The sequence below is a fragment of the Narcine bancroftii genome, chromosome 5 (assembly GCF_036971445.1).
Source record: "Narcine bancroftii isolate sNarBan1 chromosome 5, sNarBan1.hap1, whole genome shotgun sequence".
In the NCBI taxonomy this organism is placed as follows: domain Eukaryota; kingdom Metazoa; phylum Chordata; class Chondrichthyes; order Torpediniformes; family Narcinidae; genus Narcine; species Narcine bancroftii.
Genome location: NC_091473.1, coordinates 5,197,467 through 5,217,230, shown reverse-complemented (window position 1 = coordinate 5,217,230; position 19,764 = coordinate 5,197,467). Strand labels below are relative to the sequence as shown.

At 40.4% G+C, this 19,764-nt stretch overlaps 1 protein-coding gene across 3 annotated transcripts in view; it reads right to left on the bottom strand.

Annotated features, from left to right (window-relative positions):
• The window catches only part of fancd2 (FA complementation group D2), a 129,518-nt gene that overhangs the window by 100,386 nt on the left and 9,368 nt on the right, over positions 1-19,764 (bottom strand). For 2 of the 3 annotated variants that reach the window (XM_069936607.1, XM_069936608.1), the window contains exons 4-12: positions 18,364-18,467; positions 17,382-17,442; positions 17,235-17,287; positions 15,647-15,725; positions 12,228-12,352; positions 10,058-10,145; positions 5,276-5,380; positions 3,436-3,533; positions 2,075-2,183 (exon numbers count right to left, since the gene is read on the bottom strand). In XM_069936607.1, the coding sequence (XP_069792708.1) occupies positions 2,075-2,183; positions 3,436-3,533; positions 5,276-5,380; positions 10,058-10,145; positions 12,228-12,352; positions 15,647-15,725; positions 17,235-17,287; positions 17,382-17,442; positions 18,364-18,467 (822 nt within the window). Of the gene's footprint in view, positions 1-2,074; positions 2,184-3,435; positions 3,534-5,275; positions 5,381-10,057; positions 10,146-11,942; positions 12,075-12,227; positions 12,353-15,646; positions 15,726-17,234; positions 17,288-17,381; positions 17,443-18,363; positions 18,468-19,764 lie in introns of those variants that run through there. The other variant, XM_069936610.1, reaches the window with a different exon arrangement.

Sequence of the window (19,764 nt, the reverse complement as noted above, 5' to 3'; positions counted from 1 at the left end):
AAAGGTAGAGGACACAGTCCATGACATCACAGGCAAAACCCTCCCCATTATAGAGAACATCTACAGGGAATGCTGCCTCCAGAAAGCAGCAGCAATCATCAAAGTCCCGCGCCATCTAGCACACGCTGTTCTCGCTGCTGCCATCAGGAAAGAAGTCTAGGTGCCACAAGACTTGCAGCTCCAGGTTCAGGAACAGCTGCTACCCCTCCACCCTCAGACTCCTCAACGACAAACTCAATCAGGGACTCAATTAAGGACTCTTACTTGTGATTTTATTGATTTTGTTTTAGTTCTCTCTATATTGCACAGTTTGCTTCCAGTTCTTTGATTGTTTACGTTTTACGCTGCACAGTTTATTTTTTGCACAACCAATTAGTGGTAATTCTGCCGCGCCTGCAAGAAAAAACGAATCTGAGGGTTGTATGTGATGTCATGGATGTACTCTGACAATAAATCCGAATCTAGAAATCAAGTATCTTGTTAGGAGAATTAAATCTGATTAGAAACAGTTGTATTTTTTAAAAATCTGGTCTCTAATTATATACTATTTGACCAAGTTCCTTTTATTATTATTATTATTATTAAGTAACATATTAATGTTAATTCTCCCATCAAATAGAGGCTGATGCTAAATGTAGATCAGAAATAAATACACAGTATTTACATATATCAAAAGAATGTTGTTTTATCTTGGCTTTTTAAGAATCAAATCTCGTTGTTACCTCTATTAAAATGCTGCAAAAGAACTTGACCAATACTCACTCCCTTATTTAAAAAAGTTGACTTTCCAGTTTCTCACTCAATATGCTATTTCAAAGGTAGGTGTATATAATTGTACTTATGAAGGAATGGTCTTGGATTGTGAGCAGCAAGTGGGCCAAGATTTTATTATAATAGAGGAACCTTTAGATTTATTAAAGAAAAGTACAACAAAAAGATTTTTTTTTTTAAAAATGCCATTTGCAAACACATTAAGAGAAAAGTTGAAAACTGGACCTGGCATAAATAAAAAGGCACACATCAAGAATTTCAAACGGAAATTTAAGACTTTTGACATCAGAGGAATAAAGCTCAAAGGGTCAAGTGAACATTATTACATCGGGTTGCGTATGTTTAAATGGTAGGGATTCTTTGGTATTCTCTGCCCTGGAGGATTGTGAAGGCTTGTCGTTGGATGCATTTGAAGTGGAGGTAGATAAATATGATCAGGAAATTAACAATAATGAGGAACTGATACCAGGAATTGAGGCCTGGGGCAATGCAGCAATAAATAAACTGAATGGCATTGGCAGGACATACTTGAGGGATCAGGTAGCCTTTTCCTGCTCTTATTTTCTAGCTCAGGTGGCAGAGAGTAATATTTTGGACATTTGGAAAGCTAGGGGTTAACTGTTGACTTTGAACTGTCTTTTTCAAAAATACACCAAATGTGAAGTTTACCCAAGCTTCTGTATTTAGTTAATCAATTAATAAGGGACAATAATGACATGAATTACAAGTCATTATATTTAATGTAGTGGCTGGAATAATAAATGGAAGGATTCATTTAGTGTAGTAGTGAGATCCATTTATTATAGTATGTGGGCAAGATAAGGAATCATAATAAAGTCCATTCTGAAAGAAGATGAGTTGTTACATCACTAAGTCTTATTTGAGAGAAACACCTTTGAAGCAAATGATTTTCAATGAATAAAATAAGTTGAGAATGGCTATATCACAAGGTCTCCATGACAATGTACCTTCATGGAAGGTAAAATAGGCTAAAAATCCTCCAAGACGCAAAATCTGAAATCAGTCTAGTGCCACAATGAAGTTTGCTCATTACACTTCACCCACAAATATCTTGTGCTCTTTGAAGCACGTTGCTGTGAACCACAGAAGGACTGTTAACAATAGTCACAGCCCTCAGTATCGGCCTTGATCTACCACGGTTAGCCTGTGCAAAACAAGTTGAAGCCATCTGGTTCAAAGATGCCTACAATGCATAAAAGGATACAAGACAACAAATCACTGCATTTCACTGCACCAAATTTAACTTTAAAATTGTTTTCAGTGTCATAGATGACAGGATCACCTTAATCCAAGCTTCAGCTGTAACTTTCTGAAACCGTACAGCACCTTTGATAACATCAAACATAATTGCAACACAGTCATGACTGCTGTTCTCCCGATTCACTGAAGTCCTAAACACAGAAAAATCAGAACATTGATCAGCATGTGTCATCATCCACTAAAACTTTAAGTGAGCAAAAGTAACTCAATGCACAGAAACAAGCCATCGTTTCTAAAAGTGTCCCCACAACAGATTGGTTTGGAGTTGATGAGCGTGTCATCATAGGGGCAACACATTTGTCATTTTTCAGCTCCCTGGATCCTTCCACATATCTAAAAGGGATTGGAAGATTGCAGTCACTCTTTCTAGAACTCTGTACAACTCAGCGATAAGGTCGCTGAAGGGACTCTCTTTTGCTTCTCTTTCTGTAAGGCAGAGGAAAATTTCATGCAATCTTATTTTCTTTTTTATTACATGATAATAAAGGAATTTTGAACTTCCACCATCTACCAGCTCTGATGTTGGGATTTGTGACTTTAAGCATAGCCAGTCTTTCTAATTCAGTAAACCCCTTGGTATCCAGCACCTAGGGAATTAGTAGATGCTGGACAAGTGAATTTTCCAGTTTCTTGAGACTGAGTGCCAATTTTAAACTTCTGTATTTTTTTCCTATTTATTTTCTGCGATTTTACTTTGCTGGTTACTTGTAGCCGCCAGTTGCTTGAATTCCAGATAACAGGAGTTTTACTGGACATCAATTTTCATCCTATCCTTTAATGTCGACTGCTTTCTTCTGAGGTTTTCGCAGCATTATTTTCCTTGGTCAGGACCGATACAAAGCTCTCATTTAATACCCAGCTAGTACTTCTTCCTCTGTTTGTTGATCATTTCATTCATCTCTAATCAGCTCCAACCCTCCTCTTAGTACACACTTATTGTTCACTGATCTTCAGAAGGTTTTGAATTTTCTTGCATGTTAATATTATTTTCTTCTCATACTTTCTCCTTACTCATGTTATTTTCCCTTTCACTCCACCTCTGAGATGACTACATATTTAGGCCTGTTTCTGAGTGGACATACACCATTCAACAAGAGCATATGTAGATGCTGGGGTCTAATGTAATCTACAAAAGTGCTGGAGAACTCAGCAAGTCACACAGCATCCATAGAGTAAAAGTCACTTCACATTGTTAACGTTTCAACCTGAGCCCTTCCTTGGCAAGCATCAGGTTTCCCTCTCATCAGTTTTATCTTTGTCATCCATGAGCTCTGACTTTGGTTCTCTCATAATAATCAACCCAACCAGTGTTTAGAACAAAAGCTCTGTAAAATTCAACCATCGCTCTGTGACAGATTCAACTACCATTAATATTTAACATACCCCATAACACTCTTATTTTGTTTGTCTTGATTAGGCTGGAGTTGACAAGGAAGCACACATGACTCCAATTCCAGATTTTTGCGCAGTTCCTTAATCACCTACAATAAAAATAGTGCAAGTGTCAGTAAACCGGGTTCAAAATGAAGGTTCTTTCAAAGGGTCTCTGCATTAACAAAAAAAAACTGTTAAAGTTTCACAGAAGTCAAACGACAACATAATTCTCCATCCAACTCTGCAATCAAATTATGCACAGACTCATAACCATGCAATTTAAATAAAAAGTACCAGCATAGATCATTTTACATTACAAGAAAGTACCTACCAATAAATGTGATATTGGCGGAATTAACACAATTAAACACTGGCTCTGCTTTTTGCAAGCTGTTATTTGATTTGAACGTCTGCTTCTGGCCCACAAAGTATGTAGAATGGGGTTTAAGCAGCTAATTGTACGTCATCGGCAGTAATAAAATTGCTGCTAAAAACATTCAATTGCAAGTTATAGAAATAGGAGCAGGCACAAGCCTACTCTGCAATTGAAAATGCTCATGGGTGATCATGTGCCTCAACCTTGCTATCAAAATATCCATCCATTTCTTTACTGTGACCTCAAGTTAGAATTTCCAAAGATTTTCAGTCCTTAAGTATTAAACTTTATGCCCCATAGTTTTACACTCTCCAAACTGAAGCTGCAGCCTCTCAACATCCACACTCTATCAATCCCCATCAGAATTGAGTATGGGAAACACACAGGAGGCTGCAGATGCTGGATTCTGAACCTAAACACCGGCTGGGGGAACTCAGCCAAAATCCTTGAAGCCCCATTCATACTGTAATTAACCGGTTATCTACCAGTTAACGTGCCAATGTAAATGCTCACAAACCAACACACAGGTGTCAGATCACTCCAGGAATGAATTGTCTAGGTAGGGTGTATCATCAGCGATTCGTTTTGAATCAGCGTACCTGTTCGCCCAGTGTGAAAGGGACAAAGGTATGCAGGAAATCACCACTGGAAGATTGGTGCAGCTTTGCTCTGGGATGCCGGGTGATGAGTGTGAAAGGGCGCAGAGATCCGGTTAACATTGGTCCAGTGTGAATGGCAAAAAACGCTATTTTGAACCGGTTCAACTTACCAGTTAGCTGAGACAGGTTAAATGTAGTAAAGAAGTCAGTGTCAAAAAGACTGGGTTGGAGGGGAAATATGCATCTTAAAGAGATTACGCCTCTATTTTTTTTGAGCTTCTGTGATCACAAAGCATTATTATTCAAACACTTCTTTTGGCAGAAGAATCAATCTCAATGCTGCACTGACCCAAAGGCATAAACAGTAAAATTTTGAATTCAGCATCCAATTGTTTGGAAATCTTGATTGTCTGGCATCTGGCTCTCTCATTTGTCCTAAAAATGAGCTGCGGGTCCAGAGTGCAAGTAAGGTAAATAGTCAGAGCCAAGAGTCCAGAATGCAGCCATGACCAGAAAATGAGGCAGGTGCACTGACAGAGCAAAGGTATGGTGGTGACTAAAACTGCTCAGATTGGAACAGAGATAAACATATCTCGGTCCCTCAAATAGAAACCTGCAATCTTATACCAACTAGTCCCTATTAGACAAAATATATGCAAGTTGCAAGGACCAGCAACATAATATCTGAGCTTTCAAATCCAGTAACCATTAAGTACTTGACTGGAGTGGGGCTTTAAGAAGAGGCAGGTGAAATATTTAAAAAATTTTGGAATTCGAGTGACCAAAAAGGGAACATGGTGTTTATATCCTCACTACAGGCAACTTTCATTGTTGGCGACAGATTTCCAAAGCAAGAGAAAATTACACATTTTACCTCTGTAGCGTCTACTGCTGTGACAGCATGTAGAATGAACTTGACAACCACAGGAAGATCATCAATTTTTACTGCAGATAGGGTTGACATGACAGAATGACGGACCTGCAAATTAATTTAAAAAAAAACAAATGAGGCACTCAGGGTAGTGTTTTCCCCACATCATTAAAGTTCCCCAACTTCACTATACAAGGATATATCATAACAACCTTCCTTCAATCTTCAAGTCATTCTCAAAGTAGCAGCACAATAATGTCATGGAATAAGATTTGACAGTGAACTGTCCGACTAGAATGTTCACCTATGGTAATAATAAGATATCAGTTGATTTAACACAAACCAGTCCTAATCAAGGGGTCAGCAATGGAAAGGGTTAAGAACTTCAAATTCCTGGGTGTCATCATCTCTGAGGATGCGTCCTGGGACCCACGTGTTGATGCAATCACAAAGTGGCTATACTTCGTGAGGAGTTTGAGGTGATTTGCTACGTCACCAAACACTCTCGAAAATTTTTACAGGTGTACCACGGAAAGCATTCTGACTGGTTGCATCACGGAGGTGCCAATGCACAAAACAGGAAAACTCCAAAGTTGTTAACTCTGTCTGCGACATCACGGACACCAGACTTGACTCCATCGAGGACATCTACATGACCAGAGTCTTAAGAAAGCAACCTCTGTCCTGAAAGACCCCCACAACCCTGGCCATGTCCTCTTCGTTCTGCTACCATCAGGAAAAAGTTAAGAGGAGCCTGAAGACAAGCACCCAGTGGCACAAGGACTGCTTCTTCCTCTCTGCCATCAGATTTCTGAGTGTGGAATGTACCACAACAGCTGGAAAAACCTGCTAGAAGAGATAGATACAATTACAAAGTTTAAAAGGCCTTTAGACAGGCACTTGGATAGGAAAGGCACAGAGGAATAAGGGCTTAAAGTGGGCAGATGGATTGGATTGGCATCCTGGTCAGCATGGATCAGTGAGTCAAAAGAACCTATTTCTGAGCTATATGATTCCATGAAAGCTGCAAATACATTAAATTCTTGTTCTGGAAGAGCTCAGGGTTATTGTTTAAAATTTTCATCCAGCAATCCATGCTAGAAGCATGTACAAAAACCAGACAAAGACAAGATGCAATGCAGGTGAATAGCCAGCTTCCAATGCCTTGACTGGGTGTGGATGCAGATTGTGCAACTACACTCTCCCATCTTCAAAGCAGTTTGAGTTTGCATTGAAAATAAACTTTCCACTCCCTTCCAACATCAAACCGTCTGCCATCACAGCAGTTTGTCATTGCCCCAAGTCTAAAACAGTAAAAAGCGATACATCCCAATGTGAAAGTCCTCTTTGAAAGCGGGAACAAATAGATCAAATTTCCTAAAAGCCTTTAAAAATTTATTTTGAAATACATCTTTTCTTCATCTTTTCAGAATTGAGAATGTCTTTATTTTATGCTTCCTATTCTGTGGGTTCAAAGATGGCTGATAAGAACAAAATATGGAACCTGCAGACTCTATAGAGAGCTTTTCTTCTTGTTATTCATCCCGTAGGATGATGTTGGTTCCTTTCAGGCCAATTTGTGGGGCTTGATATGTGTGTCCTGGAGTGGCTGTACAGGCCAATCCTTGATAGGCCCTGTTTGCCACCTACTTGGCAGGTGAGGCCTGGCGGGGGAGCAGGGGCAGAAGCTCTGTTGTGGTCCTTCCTATGTCTTTCCTCTATTGCCTCTTTGCGCTTGTTCTCAGCAGTGACCGCAACTTTTCTGATGGCGTCTCTCCACCATGAGCGATCTTGAGCCAAATCCTCCCATGTTGATGGGGCAATGGCAGCTTTCTCGAGGCTCCTGTGTAGAACATCCTTGTACCATAGTGAGTGGCCTCTTCATTTTCAGGTACCACTGGATAGTTGGCCGTATAAGATGTCTGTGGGCAGTTTTCCATCAGGCATTCTGGCAACGTCCTGCCCAGCGCAGTTGGGCTGACATCACCAATGTTGAAACTGCTTGCATTCCAACTTGAGAAAGAACCTCGATAATGGAGACCTTGTCTCGCGAGGTGATCTTCATCAGAGAATGTAGGTGGTGCTGTAGCAGTTGGTCAAGCTGACTGATATGGGCACCATGTCTCACATCCATATAGCAAGGCTGATATTACAATGGCAAGATGGAGCAAGGGCTCCTTGACAGGACAATAAATGGGTAGGGTACTCCATGAATCATTTACACCAGGCTTATCTATTCTCCAAACACATAGTTGCCATGCCAATTGAATGTTTCTTCCTCTCCTTGGCCAATCATGACCATATAATCGTGGAGTCAGTAAGATGTTCTCAAACATTTTACAATAGATATAACATCTTTTGCCCCTCCTGCAACAAGTGTCACTAATGGCCACAAAGTCATAATTCCATCTGCCAATCCACACTCAACTGCCTTTCCCACAATACTCCTTGCATTGGAATAGATGCACCTAAGAACATTTCTAGCATGTACAACCCGTTGACTTCCACGGTTACATGCAAAGTTCACACAATCTTTTCCCTCCTCCACCCCTCTATCTGCTCTGGCACTCTGGTTCCTATCTCCCTGCAAATCTAGTTTTAACCCCAAGAGCAGCATTAGCAAACCTTCCCACATGGATGTTAGTCCCCCTCCGGTTCAAATGAAACTTTCCCTTTGAAACAGGTTCTACCTTCCCTGGAAGGGAGCCCAATGATCTAGAATCCAGAAACCCCTCCCTTCTGCATCATGTCTTTAGCCACGTAATAAGCTGCAATATCCTATTTCTCACCTCAATGGCACGTGGCACAGATAGCAATTTGTGATCCCAGCGCCAGAGGTCCTGTCCTTCAATCTAGCGTCGAACTCCCTGAACTCTCCTTGCATGACCTCCTCACCCTTCCAATCCATGTCATTGGTTCCTATGTGGACCACGACATCTGGCTGCTCACCCTCCCTCCTGAGATCCTGAAAATGCTGTGAACTCAATGGGAGATATCTCAGACCCTAGCACCAGGGAGGCAATATACCATCCCGGATACTCAATCTCTTCCACAGAACCTCTTAACTGTCACCCTAAATATGGAATCCCCTATTACTGCAGCTTGCTTTTTCTCCTTCCTTCCCTTCTTCACCACAGTACCAGACTCCATGACAGAGACCTGATCTCTGTGGCTTGTCCCTGGTAGGCCGTTTTGGGCTCCCCCCCAAACAGTATCAAAAACAATATACTTGAGGTGAACAGCCACATGGATCTTACACTGCCTGTCTGCTCCCTTTCCCTCTTCTGACTGTCACCCATCTACCCTTCTCCTGCCTCCTAGGTGTAATATAATCCCTGTAATTCCTGTCTATCACCTCCTCTGCCTCACGAATGATCCGGAGTTCATCCAACTCCAGCTCCAATTCCTTAACTTGGTTTGTCAGGAGCTGCACCTGGATGCACCTCGCAGATGAAATCATCAGGGATACACTGGCTTCCCCGACAACCCACATATTGCAAGAGGAGCATTCTCCTGCCTTGGCTGCGATTCCCACTGCCTATGACTGGAGAAAAAAATAACTATATAACCATATCAAACAACTCCACTAGATCCCCCCGCCTATTCTCCGCCCATAACCCTCCAACCCCCTCCTATCCATGTATATATCCAGCCTCCTCTTAAATGAAAGAATTGACTCTGCCTCAACTATTTCCTCTGGAAGATTATTCCATTCAGCCATCACTCTCTGAGTGAAGTATCCTCTAATATTTCTCCTAAAATGTTTCCCCCTTACCCTCAACTTGTGTCCTCTTGTTTCAATCTCCCCTGCTCTCAGAGGCAAGAGTCTTCTTGCATCTAGTCTATCTATTCCCTTCATAATTTTAAACACCTGTACCAAATCCCCTCTCAACTGTCTATGTTCCAATGAATAAAGTCCTAACCTCTTCAATCTTTCTCTGTACTCTAGGTATTTTAAGCCAGGCAACATCCTTGTAAATCTTCTCTGCACCCTCTCCACCTTATCTATATCCTTCCTATAATTTGGAAGGATATAGATAAGGTGGAGAGGGTGCAAAGAAGATTTAAAAGGATGTTATATGATACATAAAACCTGCCCTTACCAATGCCTAGCCGCTGAATCCTTTTTGTTCCCTGATTAAAGTGGCCTTTTCTTTCTTCAACTCTTGCATCACCACCTCAGTCTCTTCTCGATGAAGCCTTTCCACTCTGACTCAGTCCATTCCGACAATGAAAGCTCCGCTACACAGTCCCTCATTTTTATAATGATGTTTGGGTAACATGACCTCAATTGCCTAATCCACTGCTCCTCTGTCTTCAAGCATTGAACGCCGTTGCCCAATCAGCTGCTCCTGTCTTCAAGTGTTGAACATCATTGCATCTATCATCAAGCATTGATATTTCATTTAGCTCAATATTTAATTTTTTTTGAAAACTTTCTTGTGAAGCACTTCATGACATATAAAAGTCTATATCAATGCATTCATCTTGATCTGAAAGTTCTTGAATCTTTATCCACTCACATTTTCAGGCAACACATTGCAGCATGAAAGCTTTCAGCACAGGAAAACAAGGTCTACTTTATCTCCACTCTCCTTCCCATTATCTGATCACATATCCCAATTTTACAATTCCATCTTGTCTTCTATGCAGAGCATAGAATCAATTTGGAAGGAAGCAGAACAACAAGTTATTCCTTCATTTTATTGCATTACTATTTTCAGTCCTCATATTCTATAACTGAGCAGAGGGGAAATACTTCAAATCTAGGCAGGAAAACCTCACCTCTACCAATAACTCAGTACATAGGTTAAGACTAGACAGAGCATCCAAAATAGGCACAGTCAAATACGTCTTCTGCTGCAGCAAGGAACTGAAAGAGAAAATGAAAACATATTAAATTTACTGGAATTGTGAGCTAATTTTATAATTTAAACAAATATCAAGAACAACATTGTTGCACAATAAGTGGAGAGACATATATATATATCTATATAAAAATTGCATATTCAGTTTTAATGCTGAGACAAGGTGGCACAGAATTAAAACAAGTACATGAGAACAAACTGGCACAATAGTATAACACTCATATTAACTGTTTTTAATGTATTGATCAACAATTGCTCAGGCACTTCTAGAACCCTGTATAATGTTAGTTACATTGAATTTGGTCTATTTCTTGTGTTTTATCAAACATGTGGGTTTGTGTTATATGGATCTCTCTGGTGGGAACCAAGTCAGAAGTCACATCATCTGCCAATCAAGGTTAGATCCATCCAAACGTGAGGCTGCATCGAAGTGTTTCTCCTCGACACCTTAGGTCACATGGCCACACCTGAGCCAGCCCCCTCAGCCCGTTTGCAGTATAAAGCCCACCACGTGGAGAAACTCTTTTTCTTTTCCCCTTAGGACGAACTATGGCTCCATTCCAGGCTACAAGCTGTGGGCAATGCTGGAGAACCAATTACAAAGGGTGGGAGGATATTGTAGAGCATGCCTGAGAGAGACTGTCACGCCTTACGTTAATCGTGTGCCATGCCTGCAAGTGAGATAGCGTCTATTTAACCTACACTTTACACTTGAAAGTTGTGGTTATCCGTGATTTGTTGGATGTTGTGATCATTAGTGATTGATCTGTGTCCGATGCACATGCTTTGTGTGTGTGAATGTATTCCCTGTTGCAAATTCTTCTGCATGCAAGTAAAGACTATTGTTTGTTAATATACCATGTCCAGGACTTGTTACTTCTTGGACCCTCTGTACTTGTTACCATCACCACAATTTGTCCAGACCATGCAGACTGCAATTGTGAAACATGTTCTTTGTATTTTAGTTTGGACCATTGCCTTAGGTATCAAGTTTCTACAGTTACACAACCCTTGAAAGGGGCAACTTATAATCAGGCTCATAGATACAATAGCAAGTTCTAAAATAAAGAAATGGTCACAATCACTGATTCAAGTTCCAGTGTGTGTAATAGATTTCTCAGTATTTCAGAAAAAAAATTCTCAACTCTCTTCTGGCACTAAACTGAAATAAACAATAATTCCATAGATCCTGAATGCTTTCCAGAACTACAGCAAATCCATAAATAAGGAACACAGAACATTATAGCACAGTACAGGCCCTTCGGCCCATGATGTTGTACCAACCCAAGAGTCGGCGTGATGTTGAGCCAACCCACAGAAACTGTAGATGCTAATAACAAAACCAAGTCTTTCCTTTCAGGTGCAAATGACAAGAAGCTGGAGAAACTGAGTGGATTAGGGCAACATCTGGAAGTCTCAATAAAGGAGCCTTATCCTGAAATGAGGACTGACCATTTCTACCCATGGATACCTGCCTGATCCACTGGGTCCCTCCAACTTCTCAGGTTTGTCAAGATTTGAGCAAATGCAGTTCTTGTGTTCTTCCTTCCCTTCATGTACTTTTCAACCACATGGTTGAGCACTGGGTTGAGTTTCCCATAGTTTAACTCAAAGCTCTAAACCATTTGAAAACATAGAAACAGGCTTTTAGGTCGATTGAGTACCTACCGACCATCAAGCAAACACTTTACACTAATGCTAAATTAATCTGTTTTATTCTCCCTCACATTCTCTTCAGCTCCTCCCAAATTCTACCAATCACCTGCAGAGTAGAGGCAATTCACAATGGAAAATTAACCTACCAATCAATACATGAATACCAGAGCAGGCACAAAAAAAATCCAGAAAAAAAACTCATCACAGACAGCATTCAAAATCAGGTTTGAATCTGGGTCTCGAGTGCCGAGAGGCAGTGGTTCTATTAGCTGAACCGCTCCGTTGCCCAGCACGAAACTTTACTCTGACATATTGTGACCAGTTTGATTAACGAGAGTGACAATAGTGTGTGGTTTAGATGCAACAATATAATAGATACAAATTAGTCTCTGAGTTACATTTTAAAAGAACATGCATCAAATCTAGCCTACTTCAGCTCCTTGGCAATTTCATTGTGTTGAGGATCTTCAAGGATTTCTGGCAAGCTGGTGATGATGTCACGTTGGATTTCAAGGGGTGCAACACTTATCAGCTGCATGACTTTACTGGTCAAATCCTGCATTAAAAACATGCAAGTCAAGAAAGTTAGAGCATAGTTTTACATCTTTGAAATACAATGTAACCAAGTGTGATTAAACATTCAAATACAAATATCCAGATAATGCAGCAGGACAAATTTGCAACATATTCTTGAAATATACAGCAACCTTTTGCACTCAGATAGTTTTATGTGGAAATATCACAATTATTGCTTCCTCACAGACTTTGATAATTGTTACCTTCTCCATCTTCTTTCCAGGATGCAAATGTCACATTCTAGAGAATGTGTTTAAAGTGAAGGGAGGGAAGAGTTTGAAGGAGACGTGCAGGGCATGTTTTCTTTTTAAAAAAAAACTCGATGTGTGAGGTACCTGGAACAAGTTGCCAGGGGGAGTGGTGGAAGCAGATATGATAGTTACATTTTAGAGACTTCAAGACAGGTGAATAGAGGATATGTATCATGCGCAAGCAGCAGAATTTTAGTTTAATTTGCCAAAGTTCAGTGCAGTCATTGGGGGCTGAAGGGCTGTTGCTGTACTTTTCTATGGGGCCTGAGGTGCAACATTTTCACACATAATATAACCGTAGAAGGCTACAGCACAGACAACAGGCCATTTAACCCCTCTAGTCTGTGCCGACCATCAACTCCCTAGTTCCATTGACCTGTTCCCATTTCTTAACCCTCCCATCCATGTACATATCCAATTTATTCTTAAAAAACACGATCGACCCTGCATTTACTACATCAGATGGCAGCTCACTCCATACTCCCACTACTCTGAGTGAAGAACTTCCCCCAACATTTCCCCTCTCAGCTTAAAACTATGACCTCTCGTACTTATCACCCCACCCCCCCAACCGAAGTGGAAAAAGTTTATTCACATCCATTTTGTCTGCACCTCTGATAATCTTGTAAACCTCTATTAAATCTTCCTCTATTCTTCTTCGCTCCGAGGAATAAAGTCCTAACTTGCTTAATCTTTCCCTGTAACTGAACTCCTGAAGACCTGACAACATTCTGGTAAATCTGCTCTGCACACTTTCAATCTTATTGAAAGCCTTCCCATAGTTAGGTACCCAGAACTGCACACAATATTCCAAATTTGGCCTCACCAATGTCTTAACTTCACATAACATCCCCTTTTAATGTTTAACAAGACTTGCTCTTTTTTGCTTCTTGGTAAATTTTGGGTACTTGGAACAAGTTTACAGAGAAAGTTGTAGAGGAGGTACAATTACAACTGCTGGATCCACAAATCCCTTTGAACCAGCACCAATGGATGTAAATTCTTAGCTATTAATAGTCTACTCCTGTTTATATTTCTTTATGTTTGCATGGATCTAAATTTATTGTAACCTCACTCATATAATGTTCATATTTACATTGATTTATAACCCCAATAAATCAGAAGAATTACTAATTCCCTATTCAACTATCAATACCTTCATTACTCCTTTTACTACCCTAATGGGTAGGACCCATTACTTCAACAAAGCACTCTGAATAGAAAATTTGTAATCAAACAATTTACAAGCTATTAAAATGCACATTCCAGATTTTATCCAAGGTTATTTTGGTTTGATTACAACTTAAAACTGTAAAGCACAGGGGCAAAAGTATTTTTGTCTGAAACATTATGGAGGGCACTGTAGATAGGACAGGAGAGGAGATAAGAAGTGAGAATTGATCGGGGGAGCCTATGTGAATGCAGAGCTGGAGGAAAGGAGACAGAGGTAAAAGGAAAGAGAGAGTGAAACAGACAGAGGAGAGGAGAAATAGGGATAGCAGGGTGGGGGCGGGTGGGTGGTTTAATGCCATCCAGTTGGAGGGTGCCTAGATTGTTCCACCAACTTGCCAGTGGACCCAGTCTGGCAGTACATGAGACATGCCAGCAAGGGAATGAGGTGGGGAATTGAAATGGGCTGTCACTGAGAAATCTCGTTAATGCAGTGGACAAAGCAGAGGTGTTCAATGAAGCTCTCTCTCAGTCTGCGTCTAGGCTCTCCAATGTAGAGGAGACCACAACGGGAACACTGGATGCAGCAGATGACCCCTGCAGATTCACAAGTGTTGCTTCACTTGAAATGGCTGTTTGGGGCCCCAAATGGTGGTGAGGGAGGGAGGAGGGTGGGTGCAGATGCAGCATTTCCTGAGATAACAATGGTAAGTGCCAAGGAAGTGATTAGTGGGAAGGGAAGAGTGGACGAGGAAGTTAGGGAGGAAGCAGAACCTGCAGATGGTGGGGAGGGAAGGAAAGGGGAAGATGTGTCTGGTGGTGGGATCAAGTAGAAGGTAACAGTACGGGAAAGGAGGGTGTCACGGAGTCCAGAAGACCCCAAAAACGAGCCGCAATGGATATGCACCACAACAAAGGGGTACTTCAACAAAAGTAGTTTTTAATTAATATTTGAACAAGAAAACAGAATTAAATTTTAACTTATTACTTAACCTACCTAACCTACTTAATCCCCCTCTAATACTAAGCGCAGGTGTGTGTAATGTATATTTAAGATTAGAAAACTTCTTTGGATCACAGTCCAATCTCACTGGTTGCAGGCAATTCTTGTACTGTGCACAGAATTTAGCATTAACAAAGTTCACCAGTCTTTGGTGCTTAACAGGCAAATGGTTACCACTCAGGAGGGTTCTTGTTGGTCTTCAGAGAGAGATTCCTTTTGTTCCAGGACATCCGTACCTGATTCCTGTTTAATCAGTCTTGCTGACGAAACTTGTCCCCTTCAGGGTTCTCCAGATGATCCTCCTTCTTTCAGGTCACCTTTCAGAATTGTCTTCTCCTTTGACCAGGCTGCCTTCCAAAGGTTTGCCACCTTTATCCTTCTGGAACTGATTTTTGTCTTCTTTCTCTCTGTTTCACTCCCTTCCTCTCTGAGAGAAAAAACTGTTCACTCTGCCTGGAAAAATCTCCCGAGCAAGCTGTATGCTGCAATTTTGTTGCTCTTTTTGCAAAAAGCACTCTGCAAAAAGTCCTGCAGATATTCTGTGTTTTAAAATGTCTGTGTGCAACCTACTCTAATAATCCTTCCCAAACCACCTCTAAATATTCTGTCACAGGGCATGTTGGATGCAGAGACTACTGGGGTGGTTGGTGAAGACAAAGGGAATCCGGTCTTTATTGCACATGGGGATGGAGAGGGCCAGGGCAGACGTACAAGTAATGGAGGATATTGCATCTCCCAACCCTACTGCATCACTTCATGGTTATGTGAATAAATAAGAGGCTTCCATTCCAAAAATATTTACATTCAACCAAAAGGGAAAACTTTGAAAAGTAACATTGTCCATTCATACCTTACTATCTACAATCCTGTCTAACCATTTAAATTGATTGATGATGAGCCTTGGTATGTTAATCCCATCTTCTGGTACACTAGAATTGAAGAAAAATGCATAAAGGGATTGTGTAATGTAAGATGACACACAGCAAAATCTACTAGTGAATCAATGATTTAACCACAGTTGTTACTATTCAGTAATCTAAAACAATATGAAATTACAAGAAAATGTCAAGTGGCTAATTGCCTCATTGAGTAAACTTGAAGCTGCAAGTGGAAATCTATCTCTATGAAAGATTTATTCAATTTTGGCTGTTTTCTACTTAATTTTAAATAATTACAGCTTTATTATAAAATAATAATTGTATAGATTCATGGATGGTAGGGGTATGGAAGCTTTAGTCTGGGACTGGGTGAATACATAGTTCAGTATGGACGGGATAGACTAAAGTGCTTGTTTCCTTGCAGCAGGATCTGATAACTTATAGATAGCACATTGCTGTTTCACTTCAAGTTAGTGCACATAATTTCATCCCCAATTTACTTTACTGAATTTAAATTTAACATTTATGTTTACACATACAGCATGGTAACAGGCCCTTCTGGCCCACGAGTCCAATTAACCTACTACCCCGTATGCTTTGAAAGATGGGAGAAAACCCACGCAGACACAGGGAGAACATACAAACTCCTTACAGACAGCGCGGAATTCGAACCCTGGTCAATGGTGCTGTAACAGCAGTGTGCTAACCATGCTTTAGAACAGGGGTGGCCAATCAGTAACAGGCCATTTCAGCCCACAAGTCTGTGCTGCCCAATTAACCTATACCCCCGGTATATGCTCATAGGCCAAATGATCTGTTACAGTGCTATATGTCTAAATTAAAAGGTTGGTCACCCCTGCTTTAGAACTACTGCCAGTACCATTATGCGGGCAAAAGTGTAGCAATGTCTCATAACCAGCATCTACTTTCTAGGTTGATTAAAAGAACAATTAGTAGATACTAGAAACATATGCACCAAATCTTTCACTAAATTCTGTGCAGATACAAATTTAATGGTAATTTATTATTGCTGTATTAAAATAATTTCTATCTCATTAAACTGGCTTATATATCCCCTAAACCAGTGGTTTCCAAACTGCCCCCTTGGCCTCCAGGCCGCATCCTGAGTGTCCCCTCCACAACGGCGCGGGGGGGGGGGGGGGTTGTGGCGGTACTGTACAGGGTTGGGGGGGTTAGTGGCAGTGCTGAGTGGGGTGGGGAGGGGGGCGGCACTGAGACAGGGGTTGGTGGTGGCGCTGAGAAGGCAGTAGCGACACCAATACAACATGGCAGCCACTGAGACCAGCCCTTGCAAGAACGCCTTGTCACCATTTATTTTGCTCACTACTGCCACCCCAGGTCTGGCCAGATAATTATTGCACTGGCTTCTTCATTAAACTTGACAGCAGACAGAACAATAATAAGACCGAACGTTCAGAATGCCCCCTTTTTCCTCACCGCCCCCTTGGGAATTGCTACTCTAAAATCAATCAATGTCAATGCTTCACTATAATTCGGGTGTGGCCGTTCAACTGAAATGACTAATAAAACAAGTCTTACCCCTCATACATAAATTCAGGAATTTTTTCAAATAACATATTCATTACAGGAGGCTATGAAGAAAAAGAAAAACAACAGTTTATTGAGTAAATTATTGAGTAGAAACATGTAGTTCAGTGTGCTGACGAAAACTACTAGTTGCTTTACCTGCAGAATCTCAATCCCAAGAAGCAGCTTAATGAGACTTTCCTGGTAGTTTATGGTATTACTGAAATCAATCAAAAGAATGCACTCAAAGATCATGGATAAAATTATTGTTAACATCACATTGTTATGCAAGAATGGACTGGCTTTTGTTAGGATCTCTCTCAAACACGATAACCTTCTGAAACTTCAATTGTCGATTCTTCATTGTCAAGCCCATGCAGGTTGTCTCAACATTACAACAAGATCCTGAAAGGGATCTGCTCTCATTAAACACATGCACCATCTCCAGTGGCAATAAACTGATTTCTTTGACTGTAGTCCTTACTGATTGATTTTTCTTTCCTTGTCCTGAAACATTGGAAACAAGATATTTGGCCTTTCAAACCTTCCAACATTAAGATTATGACTGAACACCTACAGCAACTTTATTTTTGCATTCCCATCAATTTTCATTTGACATGTATGGAGGAAATGCTTATCTGCAGCCAAGAAGGTCTGTTCTCAATCAGTTGTTATAGTTGAGCTGTGGAATTTTACAACTGCATTCACATTTAGAGACAGGGAAAACCAGGTCAGAGTCCACTGCCAATCATCATCCAGTAACTCGAAGAATCAGCCTTTGGACACATGGGAGACCACAGATGTTGGAATCTGGAACTAAAGTCAGTCAGTGGGAGCAAAAGAAGAGTTAATATTTCAGGTTGAAATCCTTCATCAAGAAAATTCATTTTATCCCATTGTTGCTGTTCAACCTCCAGCAGACTGTGTTTTGCTACAAAAACAGCTTTGGCAAATTGCAGTTGACTGGCCTGTGGGTACTCACTACCTAGATCAGTATAAACCCAATAAAAATCTGGACGAGGTGTCAATAAACAAAGGAAATAGTGGCAAGAAAAGGATCCTGCACAAATAGCTTTATAAAGTATCTTTTAACAGCCTCCACAATAATGCAGTTTATTTCATTTATACAATTGCAGCTTACCTCAATTCTCCCTCTTGAGATTGCCCACAAGGAAACAGGCAGCTTCTGAACTTATCCCTGTCCTCGACATACAATTCCATGCCACTTATAAACTCTTGCACGACCTACAAATAACACAGTTCATGTTAATTTATTTTTTAAAATTATTATTTCTGTAGCCAAAGAGGTTGGCAGAGTTACTAGCCACTCAAATACACATTCCCTTTGAAGTAACTGGGAGACAATGCACAAGAGCAGCTGACAATTTTCGCACAATTTAATATTCATCTTTCTTCCTAATTTCCTTGATTACTTACTGGAGTATAGTTCAAATGCCCTTCTTGTGCGAGCCTTGAGAGTAAACCCACCGCTTACTACTGCTTCAGCACATTTTCTCCAATTATGATTTATTTCCAGCTGTGAACATTTATTATTATTATTTATTTCCTCTTCCTTATATGTTGTCTTTTTTCCCCCTTGTTATGTATTGTGTGCTTTATGTACTTAGGAAACTGCAGCAAGTAAGATTTCCATCGCATCTGTACATAGTACTTGGATTAATGATCATAAATAGCATACATCTATTCAAATCAGAATTTATTGTCATGAACAAGTCACAAAATAGAAAAGAGTTCAATACAGCAAAGGCGATTTTATGGAAGAAGGATATAAATTTATACTAAAGCATCCAGCGGTATTGAAAATATTTATTCCAGGACAACAAAACAGACTATTCTCGGATCCAGAAGAAGCACGAAAATTTGCAGAACAATTACAAAAATAGACTGAGGGATGAAGACGGGTAATGAGAGTAAAAATGATCACGATTGATATGTATGTGGGTAAAGACAAAAATAGACTGAGGGATGAAGACGGGTAATGAGAGTAAAAATGATCACGATTGATATGTATGCGGGTAAAGAGGTATAAGAGTGAATAGAGACAATGTGCATACGTGAATGCATCTGTACTTAGAGGAAAATATAGATAGTATAGACAAGAATTAATAAGGGAAGGTAATGGAACAGAGAGAATAAGGAGGGAATTAAAAGAGTGACCTTTGTTACATATGAAAAATGAAATCTTTTCTGGGGGGGGCTGGGTGGGGGGAAATAGCGGTCACTGCAAAATCAGTTGATGCTTGCGAGTGGATTCGCAAAACCAAATGGAGAGGGGAGATGTGGTTGTCCGACAAGGGATAAAGGGCAACTCAGGAGGGGAAGGGGAGATTGGGGATAAAGATATAAATAGGAGAATAAGGAAAATGTTGGATGTTGTAGGAATGTTGTCTTATAAAGAGTTGAAAATAAGAAAACAGAAATGGAAAAGGAGGAAAGGTAATGATGGAAAAACGGAAAGAGAAGATAAACAAAATATAAAATGGCGACGCTGAACTATATGACTTAAAATATTAATGGAATA